This window comes from Podarcis liolepis, assembly GCF_965112155.1.
Source record: "Podarcis liolepis genome assembly, chromosome: 1".
NCBI lineage: Eukaryota > Metazoa > Chordata > Lepidosauria > Squamata > Lacertidae > Podarcis > Podarcis liolepis.
This window is the reverse complement of record NC_139554.1, coordinates 9,149,844-9,161,093: the sequence shown is the minus strand read 5'-3', so window position 1 is coordinate 9,161,093 and position 11,250 is coordinate 9,149,844. Positions and strand designations below refer to the sequence as shown.

Genomic DNA, 11,250 nt, shown 5'->3' with positions numbered 1-11,250 from the left:
TCAATTTCAACTTTAGCATGTATTGGTCATAAATTGAATTACTTAGCTTGAACAAAATATTACTTCGAATTTCATCATTTCTTTAAACATCACATATTATCATATATCTTACAATAAATTTACTGCTGCCGTGTTTCTTTCAATCGTGCATTCTCCTAACATTCATACAATTTGTGGTGTTTTTGTAAATAGTCTTTAAATTTTTTCCAGTCCTCTTCCACCATCTCTTCTCCCAGGTCTCGAATTCTGCCAGTCATTTCAGCCAATTCGATGTAATCTATCAGTTGCGTCTGCCATTCTTCCAGAGTGGGCAAATCCTGTGTCTTCCAGTGCTTTGCAATGAGTATTCTTGCTGCTGTTGTTGCGTACATAAAGAAAGTTCTGTCCTTCTTTAGCACCCCTTGGCCCACAATGCCCAGAAGGAAGGCCTCTGGTTTCTTAAGGAAGGTATACTTAAATACCTTTTTTAATTCATTATAAATCATTTCCCAGAAAGCCTTGACCCTTGGGCACGTCCACCAAAGGTGAAAGAATGTTCCTTCACTTCAAGAGCATTGGTTAATCTTCTACAGTTCCATACGACCGTATTGCTGTGAACAAGGATTTTCAACTCTGACAAATACAAAAAATCAGAAAAGAGAAAGGCTATTATGTGTTGATGAGGAGATGAGAGTTTATCTGTCTCAGATTAGACCTAATATAAATAAGATTACCCAGCAAAAGCAAACACACCTCTCATTGAGTTTGTATACATACTTAAGATATATATATATAACAGGCTCGTTTCTAATTATATTTTGGTAATGATTCATGTTCTGCTGCACGCCTATGCACATTTAGTGGACTCAGCGTGACGTGTGTCTAGATTGCAGCCTTATCTGAAGTAAGCCCTTTTGAAACTCAGTGGAGTTCCCTGCCAAGAAAACACCTTTGGGGGTTTATTCTAACATGCAGCTAGACACATCTTGTGCAGAGTCACGGAAATTGTGCAGTGTGAAATAAGCTTGTGCTGCAGTTGGGCACCTGGGATTTAATAAGGAGATAGGTAGAGTCTAAGAAGAGGAGAAAATGGTTGAGAAAAGACAAAAAGAAATATATATATATATATATATATATATATATATATATATATATATGGAGTCTTTGTCCTTGCCAGCAAGGAACTCTTTCCAAAGGCAAAGTGTTGTGGTTTAGTGTTCAGCAGTCTGTGGTCCAAAAACTGTCTCCAGCAGTTGCAGTTCTCCACAGGCCTTGAAGGACTTTTCTACTCAGCCTTTCAGTAGAACATAGACCTGGTAGCCCAGTTAGTGATTTCTCCTTCAACAGACAGTTTGGCAAATCGCAGGATAGCGCGCACACACACACACACACACACACACACACACACTCCCAGCCAACTATCAGCTCAGCTCTTTGCATCCCTTTCCCCTCCCTTCTCTGTCTTCACTTCTCAAGTATAACAGCAGCTGCAGCCTGGCAAAGGTCTCTGCTGCGTCTTAGGCCACGTTCTCACCATACCTTTATAGCACTATGATACCACTTTAAACAGCCATGGCTCCCCCCTCAAAGAATTATGGGAGTTGTAGTTGCTTACGTGTTCTGAGAGTTGCTAGGAAACTAATGTTTCCTGCACAGAACTCCTGGTGAAGATGAATTGATTGTGAAACCACTCTGGAAACTGAAGCTCTGTTGGGGGAATAGGGGTCTCCAAACAACTCTCAACAGAATCATAGAAATGTAGAGTTGGAAGGGACCCCGAGGGTCATTTAATCCAACCCTCTGCAATGCAGGAATTGCAACTAAAGCATCCATGACAGATAGCCATCCAATCTCCACTTGAAAACCTCTAAGGAAAGAGAGTCCACCACCTTTGGAAGGCCTTTGTTTCATTGTTGAACTGCTCTTGCTGTCGGAAAGTTGTTTAGTGTCAGAATTTCTTTTCTTGAGACTTGAATCCATTGGTTCGAGTCCTACCCTCTGGGGCAGGAAAAAACAAGCTTGTTTCCATCCTCCATGTGACAGTCCTATAGATATTTGAAGATGACATATCTCCTCTCAGTCTCCTCTAGGCTAAACATACCCAACTCTTTCAACTGTTCCTCATAAGGCTTGGTTTCCAGACCCTTGATCATCATGGTCACCCACTGCACACCTTCCAGCTTGTCAACTCCTATCCTGGAGAACTAATCCTCGAAGAAGACTTCTCCCAAATGGCAAGGCATGTGGACAGTTCAGAAGATAGCATCACAAGGCTGAGACGATTCCTCCTTTCGTCCGCCAGGCCCAGCAGAATGAACCAGGTAGACCAAGAGGTGCAAGGTCACCAGACAAAAACTGAAGGACAGGCAGACAGATCCACTGATATTAATTAGTTTGTTTTCCGGACCTTATTCCAGACAGTGTTGTAAATAATACATGGGTTAGAAGCAGCAGCAACCCTGCAGCTTTTGAGAAGCCATTTTGCGACTATCCTTCATTAACTCTTAGTATACCGCAGCAGTAAAAGTAAACAGAACCTTCAATGTATTTTACAGGGAGAATAGTCATTTTGTAACAGACTGCAAATCCTAGTCACAAAAAAATAATATTTTGGGTGGGGGCTCAGCTTTAGAGTTCTGTTTTGAGCAGGAAGGGAGTCTTGGTGCCAAACTGCAGGTTAAGAAAGGGAAATAATCTCTTTGCCCAAGAAATTGCTGCATCCTTTTCGATGAAACTTTGCTTTTTCTTGCTCCCTGTCTTTCTCATTTCCCCAAATTTCCAGCCTTTTTCCTGTGCTGTTTTCTTCTTTTTCCCTGCCTCTTTCTGTGTTAATTCTTGTTTTCTCTTCCCTCTTTCATTTTCTTTCTTTCATTTTGGGGATGGGCAGAATACTGGCTGCTTGTGTGGTGGGGGGGGGGTGTCAGAGTTTAGAATAAACCCTACTTACACTCCCATATTTTATCCCCCCAATGTCCACATAAGAGTGTAAGAAGATGGTGACTTACAGCGCCACCCTATGCTTGTCTACTCAGAAGCAAGCCCCATTCAGTTCAATGGGACTTCTAGATAAGTAGATACAGGATTTCACAGGATTCAATCCCACAGACGTGCTTACCGGTAACTGGGGTTGAGAAGCTCAATGGGGCTTACTTCTGAGCAATCCTCTACGCACTTTGGAGTAAGAACCGCTGAATTTAATGGCTCAGACTCCTAAATATATATGCATATATATGCATAATTAACCAAGTTATGTGGAGAGGCGGGGTTTGAACTCTCTAACCCCTACACTAGCTGTCCACAGAAAGTTATCTTACACTCTCAACCATTTATTTGGAAACCTGAAAGTTTAACTTAACTGGGAAGCTTAACTGGGACTGACTGAGCTCAATGAGACTTTATTTCTGAGCAACCCTCTGCGCACCACGCAGTAAGAACCACTGACTTTAATGGATCTAACTCCTAAATATACGTGCAAAGTCCTGTGTTATAGACCAAGTAATGTGGAGAGGCAGGTTCTGAAGTCTCCCTTAGCTAAGCGCTACAACTCCATTGAAAGATATCCACTCTCTCAACAATTTACGTATCTCGAAACTTGAAAGTTTTGCTTTTAAGGATGCCTAGAAAGAGGGACACCTACGCTTCCCTTTCGGGTTTTTCCCTGCATCTCCCCCATCCCAGCCGCCCCAGGGAAGCATTGCAGGGGAAGAGAGAGGGGGTGGCACAGACCAGCCGCGCACGCCCCGATCTTCCAGGTAGAGGTGTTTCGCTTTTCGAAAAAGGAGGGAGCAAAGCCTCGCCAAGCGGGCACCGACGGGAGGGGCGGGGCGGGGGAGGGGTTGATTGACGGTTCCCATAGAAACCCCGGGATGCCCCCGCCCCCTCCGCACTGGGCGGCCAATCCGCGCCCGCGCCCGGGTCCAGGAGGCTGCTTGTGCCATTAAAGAATATGTAGGCAGGCGAGAGGCAGAGAAGGCTTTGGAGGAGTCACGTTGTGGTGGTAGTGGAGGGGGGGCGGGGGGAGAGGAAGAAAAGGGAGAGGGGGGGTTGGGGAGGAGGAGGAGGTCGGACGGGGTGGGGGGAAAGGAGCCGCGATCCGCTTACACAAAGTTTTGCTCGAACAAGCTGTCTTAATGGTTCCTGCGCGGCGGCGAAGAAACCTGATCGGCTGAACGCCAGCCGGGTGGCGGGGCAAGGAGGAGGAGCAGGAGCAGGAACGGTGTGTGTGTTTGTGTATTGCACTGGGGAGGGGGGGAGAGAGAGAGGAAAGGGGGGGGGAACCCACAAACCCACACCACCCAACTCCAAAACAAGGGAGGGGGCGGTGGAAAATGTCCTCTGCCTCCCCCACCGCCCCGATCCCCGGCGTGGTGGCGGGGATCAAGCAGGAAAACGTGCTTGCGGACATGCTCTCCGGCGGCGTCGGGGCGCAGGAGAAGGCAGCCCGGGAAAGCTGCGCGCCGCCTTTCGCCAGGAAGCAGGAGGAGGACGAAGACGGGGAGGACGAAGACGACGACGAGGACGAGGAGGCAGCGGCGGAGGCGGCCGACCAGGTCCTGCTCCACGCCGAGCTGCTGGTGCGCAACCAGCCCGTGCGCCACGCTGCCCTCTCCGCCGCGCCCGCCTGCTCCTCGCCGTCTCCCGCCTCGCCTTGCTCGCCGCCGGCTCCGCTGGCTTTCTCCCCGGAGCACGTCGCGTGCGTGTGCGAGGCTCTCCAGCAAGGCGGCCACCTGGACCGGCTGGCGCGGTTCCTGTGGTCGCTGCCGCGGAGCGACCTGCTACGTGGCAACGAGAGCCTGCTGAAGGCGCGCGCGCTGGTGGCTTTCCACCAGGGTCTTTACGCGGAGCTGTACGGCATCCTGGAGAGCCACAGCTTCGACGCCGCCAACCACGCGCTGCTGCAGGAGCTGTGGTACAAGGCGCGCTACAGCGAGGCGGAGAGGGCCCGCGGGCGGCCCCTGGGCGCCGTCGACAAGTACCGCCTGCGCAGGAAGTTCCCCTTGCCGCGGACCATCTGGGACGGCGAGGAGACGGTGTATTGCTTCAAGGAGAGGTCGCGCAACGCGCTCAAGGAGCTCTACAAGCAGAACCGCTACCCGTCGCCCGCCGAGAAGCGCAACCTGGCCAAGGTCACCGGGCTCTCGCTCACGCAGGTCAGCAACTGGTTCAAGAACCGACGGCAGAGGGACCGCAACCCCTCCGAGCCGCAGTCCAAGAGGTGAGCGCGCCCGCGGGAAAGGGAAAAAACTTTCGCAAACTTTTTGGAGAGAGAAAGAGGAGGAGACAGGGAGTGGGGAATCGGCCGGGGACAAAGCAGCTCCAGAATCCGGGAGCTCCTTGAGGCGGGGAGAGAGGGAGAGGCTGGCGAGGGGGACGGAACTCTGCACATGGGCAGGGGGCGCAGGAGTGCGATCTGGCGTAGCAAGTCCCCGGGTTAAGAGACGGCACAGCCTGAGGCTCTTGCTGGACGCGGGGGCTCCGCGCTCTGCTTGATTTCCACTCTGTTTAGACCTTGTTCCCTGCCCTTTATCGCCTGTTGTCTTCCCTTCCCCAAAACTTCCTGCTGCTTTGCTTGATTCCTTGCCACCCCCCTCTCTCTCTTCTGCCCTCTGCCTTGTTAGATATGCTAATTTCCCGGCCCCTCAAAAGGCCTTTGGTGCCCCCACTCTACCCCAATGCCTCATCTTGATTTCTGGTTTAGCATCCATAATTCGCACTCTGAGCCACTGCCTCATTTCCAGCTTATTTCCCCCCTTTGCATCCCACCCCCATCCTTCTTGCCTGACTCTCTCCTTCCACCTTGTCTTTCTTTGTTTCTCCAACCACCACATGCCATCTCTTTTAACACCTTGCCTGCTCCTTTGCTTTTCCTGTCCTCCCCCCTTTCCCCTCCTGTCTGGCTTGCTCCCTCCCTTCCCCTGCCCTGTCTGTCCTAGCCTGGCTCTCATTCCTTGACAAACATGGCGTTTACCTTACAGCTTTCTTCTCTCTCTCTCTCTCTCTCTCTCTTTCCCTTTCCTCCCACCACTGCCCCAAATCTCTCACTTTTAAAAACACACACACCCTCTTCTTCCTTGCAGAGTGTAGAGCAAAATAAGTGTCTCTGGTAATCTCCTTGTCCCTTAAAAGTACTTTCTTCCCACTTCCTTCATCCTGCACTCAAGGCTACATAATTCCCCCACCCACCCACTAAAAAAGAAAGTGGTTATTTTGCTTCCAGATTCCCTGGATGGAAAATCTCTCCTCCACCATGGCTTGCACCCCATAACCTTCAAGGTATCAAGGGAGCACTTTTTGTAGCTTGATTCGTCCTGGGGTGGGGGTACCCCTTTATTCCTCTCCCAGTGCGAAAATATAAAAGTTCCTCTCCCCCTAGTGCTCCCCACTTTATCCACCAGCAAAACAGCTCCCCCCTCCAACAGCAAAACTTCTATGTGTTCTTTCCAATGCCATATTCTTTATTTCTCTGTTTACTCCTTTCCTTGCGCACGATTCATGAAATTATGATGTTCTGTATACATGGCCACAAACCGCCAACCTAACATTTAAAATCTGCTGTTGCCGCGGGGTGTGTGTGAAAAAAATGTTTCCAGATCTGCAAACTCCATACTACCATGGGAAGAAAAGTTTTCTTTCTCCATCTTAACCCTCTGCATAAATAGCAGCAGCCTCCTTTCCTAGGTTCCCTCAACACACCCAACAAACAGGCAGTCGTCTCTGATCATCTCCTCTTCTTGTTGCCCAAGGAAACTTTCTCTCCCCTCTCCCATTTTTATTTGACAGCGTTAATCATTTGCCCAGGTTTTATGTCACCAAGGGGTGGGAAACAGAGAGAGGGAAACTTGAAGCTCCTTCCCTGGCGGCAGGAGGATTGCTAGTCCCTCTCCCCACCCCCTCCTTGCACACTCACTCGGGTCTCTTGTTGTGAAACTTGATTCTGCCTTCGGTTCAGATCAGTTTTCCTTTCCCCCACAAGACAGGAACCGGGGACTGCCCAGGTCTATAATCCCAAGCAGCCCCTTGCCCTCAAAGGCTCCCAGGACAGAGCACCACCTTTCTGATCTCCCTTTATTCTTTCCCTCGTTCCCACTGAAAATATACTGGTGCGTGACTTATTCCTAAAATACCACAGAGGTTTAAATGTCTGAACCTGCAAAGCCTGCTCTCTCTTTTTCTTCCACTAGATCTGGGCCAATGGTCGGGTCAATTGTCCAGGGCTAGGAGACTTAAAATCGGGGCGGGGGGGGGGGGCTTTGGCTAGTGAGAGGCCACCCCAGAGGTATTCTGCTGGGCCAGCCAGGTGAGCTGACCTGCTTGCCTGCCGAAGGCACATTCCTCTCCTCCTGTTCCTCCTCTTCACTTTTCTTGCCCTCTTGCTTTCTTTCAAGAGGGGCTGGTTGACAGAAGGCAGGAAAAGTGGCTGGGTGGTGGTTGTTTTTTTGTGAAAGGAAAAACACCACCCTCAGCGACCCATCTTCAAGCAAGGACACACAGGTTGTGCTGAGGCAGGGAGCTCCTTTCAGTCCTTGGGGGACATAACATCAAAGCTACGAGTGGCAGGCGAGGAAGGAGGGTGTAAAACCGGGAGGACCAGCTGCAAAAGTCCGGCCCACGGAAGTTTGACCAGGCTGCAATTCTTGCAAGGCCAGTTGTTCGTTTGTTTGTTTTTTCTGATGGGTGTAAGGGGCAATTTGCTTCATTATTATTATTTTTTGCTGAGCAAAGACCCTCTGGCAAGCTTTGCAGGCTGCAGTTGCCCTCTTCCAGTGGTGGTTTAAATCAGTCCTTAAAATCCTGGGTCTTTTTATCCCTTCTTTTTTCTAAGCACCCGGAAGCAAACGTAACCCAGTAGGAGGTGTTTTATACCTCCGTGGGCTATATCACATGTTTTTATGTGGCTTAAGAAACACAGACACACACAAAACACTCCAGAAAATATTTGATTCTTGCAGACATGTGTTTGCTATCAGCAAGTGTTGTAGCAGGAACACGACTGGCTGTGACTTCCTGGAGCCTGTTATCAATGTTTTCAGTTTAGGGGTGCGGGGGAGGTATGCTTCACTCCCCAATTTCTCCCAGCCCCTTCCTCCAATCAGATCCCTGTTCTTCAGAAACCTCCATATATCTCCAGTCAGCTCACTGGCTTAGCAGGGCTAACTTGTTATAAGACTGAACTGTTTGTGTTCCGTGTATCTTGAAGGCAAACTGGATCCTAACCACTATCACCCCAGCTCCCCCCCCCCAGCCCTGCTTCCCCTCTCCTCTGCATGGATAAACTCCACCATCAAAACTAATTTGAATACTATTTTTTATAGAAAAGGGAGTGTAAAACTTAGAACTAATTTAATCCCTTCTGGGTCAATGAGGTGTAGGGACGGAGATTATGTGTGCACAAACCCACAGGATACGCTTCACCTCATAGCAAATATTTATTCCTGCCCCTATAACTTAAACCCTATGGGGAGAGGAGGCAGGCAGCCGAGTGATAGAATCATAGAGTTGCAAGGGAGCATGTGTGAAATATTCTTGCTTTCTTTGCTGATCTAAAATAAAGTGTTCATTTGACTTCATGGGATGTGTTTAGGGGCATCTATCTTCCTCAGAAAGCAGGTGTGTCAGGTTAGGTCAAAGGCAGAAGTTGTTTTTCCTTTAAGGACTATTTTTTAAACCTGCGTTAACACTTTTTAATAGTTGCAAGGTATAGATAACCAGCTCCTGCAAATATTCTTTAATCATTCTGCTTTGTGCAGTTTAATCAGGAGCCTATCCCAGAGCAGGCCCTTCACGCCTCTTCCATCTCATCCCTCCCAAAATCTCTATATTGGGGTTGGCAAGGTTTACCTTGCCTGGGCTGGTTTACTGCTGCAGAGCCTCCTCTGTGGACTGGATTGCGGGTGTGCATGAGCGCGCCATCCCACAATTTCTGGCATCTGCGTCCGCACAGAAGCGTTGCTGCTCGGCAAGTCCCCGCACCACGGTGCGTCGGTATAGGGCAGTGTGCAGGGACTCGCCAAGTGGGTGGCTCGGGGGCCGGCAAACCGACCCCCGTGAGCCGCTTGTGGCCCATGGGCCTTAGGTTGCCGACCCCTGCTCTATATCTTTCAGTTTTTCCCAAGAAGACATGCTTAATTTTGCCCTTCCCCCATTTTTTATCCTCACAACAACCCTTTGAGGAAGGTTAGGCTGAAAGAGAATGACTAGCCAAGATTTGCCCAGTGAGGGTCATGGCTGAGCAGTGATTTGAACCTGCACGTTCCGGGTCAGACACTCTATAAGTGCAACACCACACCTGTTCTCTTGCAGAAATCTGATGTTGTGTCCCTTTGCCTGCATTAAGACTTGACTGCTTTTCAGCTTTTAGCAATATTGGTTATTGCGATGAATCTGCCTGGCGAGCAATTGTCATCTCTTTCCCTGGCTATTTTCTTTTTTGGCTGCAGAAAGGGGGCCACTAAACATTGCATACAAATTTATTATCTTGTAGCTGTGTTTATCAGTGCTTGCATTTAATTCTTTTTTTTTGCCATCACTTGAATCCTTTCCAGTAATGGTTTGTTTTGCAAATGAGTAAGATACATGGGCTGTAACATCCTCTTAGTTTAGACCACAAGCATTGCAGAAAAATAAACAACTCGGCTCCTTTGCAGGGATGTGTGATCATCCCACTTCCAAACCCCTCTGAAGCTTCACAGCTGCAATAACCTTGGGGGGCTTACTCCTTTCATTTCCCCAGTGGGCTATTCCTTTCCTCCCATTAGGAAGTGCCAAGGAATTGAGGACATCTGACACATTTTGGCCAAGCTGTCACGGTGGTGATAAATCCATCAGTTCAAAGAGCTTTTAACAGGCTGTTGTGTCTGAGACCAGCCAGTGACATTTTGGGACAACTCTGACATTCTGCATATTGCCTGGTTGGCCATGTCTTGAAGTCCGTCTTCCAGATGTCATATTAAAGACTTCTATACTTTTTGTTTTCCTTACATGGGGAAAATGGCATCGCTTGGTGGTAGAGTACCTAGTTTTCACGCTGAAAGTCCCATGTTCACTCCTCCCAGGTAAGGCTGGGAAGGACTCTTACCTGAAAGCCCTTCTGTGAGCAGGTACATCATCTTAAAACAAAACCAACTATGCTTCTTGCTTCAGAATTCTTTCCTCCTGCATAATAGACAGATCAGCTCATGTAATGGATGATTTGGCTAAAATTCCAGTATTTTAGGTTGGACCAGATGAACCTACTCCACAATTCAGTGATTCTATAACCCACTAAAACAGGCATGATAATTATTTAAGTGAAATATTGTCCATACCTCAGGTTACAGACACTTCAGGTTGCATGTTTTCGGGTTACGGACGTGCCAAAACCTGGAAGTACCGGAACGGGTTACTTCCGGGTTGCAGCACGCACACATGTGTAGAAGCGCTAAATCGCGCTATGCACAGAAGCGCCGAATCGCAACCCGCGAGTGCGCAGATGCGGCGCTGCAGGTTGCGAACGTGCCCCCTGCACGGATCTCGTTCGCAACCCGAGCGTCCACTATATTTAATTTATTTCATTAACAAGTCTCTTCTTGTGAAACATCTCAAAGCAATTGGCTAGTTAGACACACACACACACACAAAAAAAAACTTCATTGCTTTATTGTCTTTTTTTTTAAAAAAAATCTTGTACTGAGATACTGTGAAGAGCGGGTTATAAAAGCAGCGTTCTAAATTCATTTTGCATGTGCCTATCGGCCATTAGTGAAGATGCCCAGGTGCCAAGATGACGCCTGACGTTTCCACCACCTGGAGGTACAAGACTAGGGATCCTGACTGTTTTCACACACTAACAACACATCCTGTAGAATTTTATCCATTATCTTTTATCTGCACAATCGGAATGAATTTCAGGAGCCAAAAGGTCGTATTGAAAAATACGACTTTTGAGCCGTCTGGACCCAAAATGGCAGCTAGGCATTCCGTTTTGTCAACTGTAACCCTGGTTTAAGGAGCCATTTGGCACCTACCTGTGGCTTATATATCTGAGTTTCTAACACTGTCAATAAATAGTTAGCATTTTAGGCCTCAGGCAGACGTGTAGAGAAAGAGAAGATAAATTAGCCACCTAATGTGTGATTCATGTAGTGCATAATTAATTTATAAGATTTGCTGCCGTAAGAATTGAAGGCCACTGTCCTGCTTATTTGAAATATTGATGGGCTGCCTTTCGCGTCCTGTCAAGGCAAGACCCAAATGTAATAAGCCATCATAAAACTTAATAAAACACCAGCGAAC

The 11,250-nt window shown here is 48.3% G+C and overlaps 1 protein-coding gene across 1 annotated transcript in view; it reads left to right on the top strand.

Moving 5' to 3' along the window:
- The first annotated feature begins 4,020 nt into the window (after positions 1–4,020).
- LOC310713490 (homeobox protein SIX4-like) overlaps positions 4,021–11,250 on the top strand; it is a 26,748-nt gene continuing 19,518 nt past the window's right edge. The window contains exon 1 of the mRNA XM_083517696.1: positions 4,021–5,194. Coding sequence (XP_083373822.1) covers positions 4,308–5,194 — 887 coding nt within the window. The 5' untranslated portion in view covers positions 4,021–4,307. The remainder of the gene's footprint in view (positions 5,195–11,250) is intronic.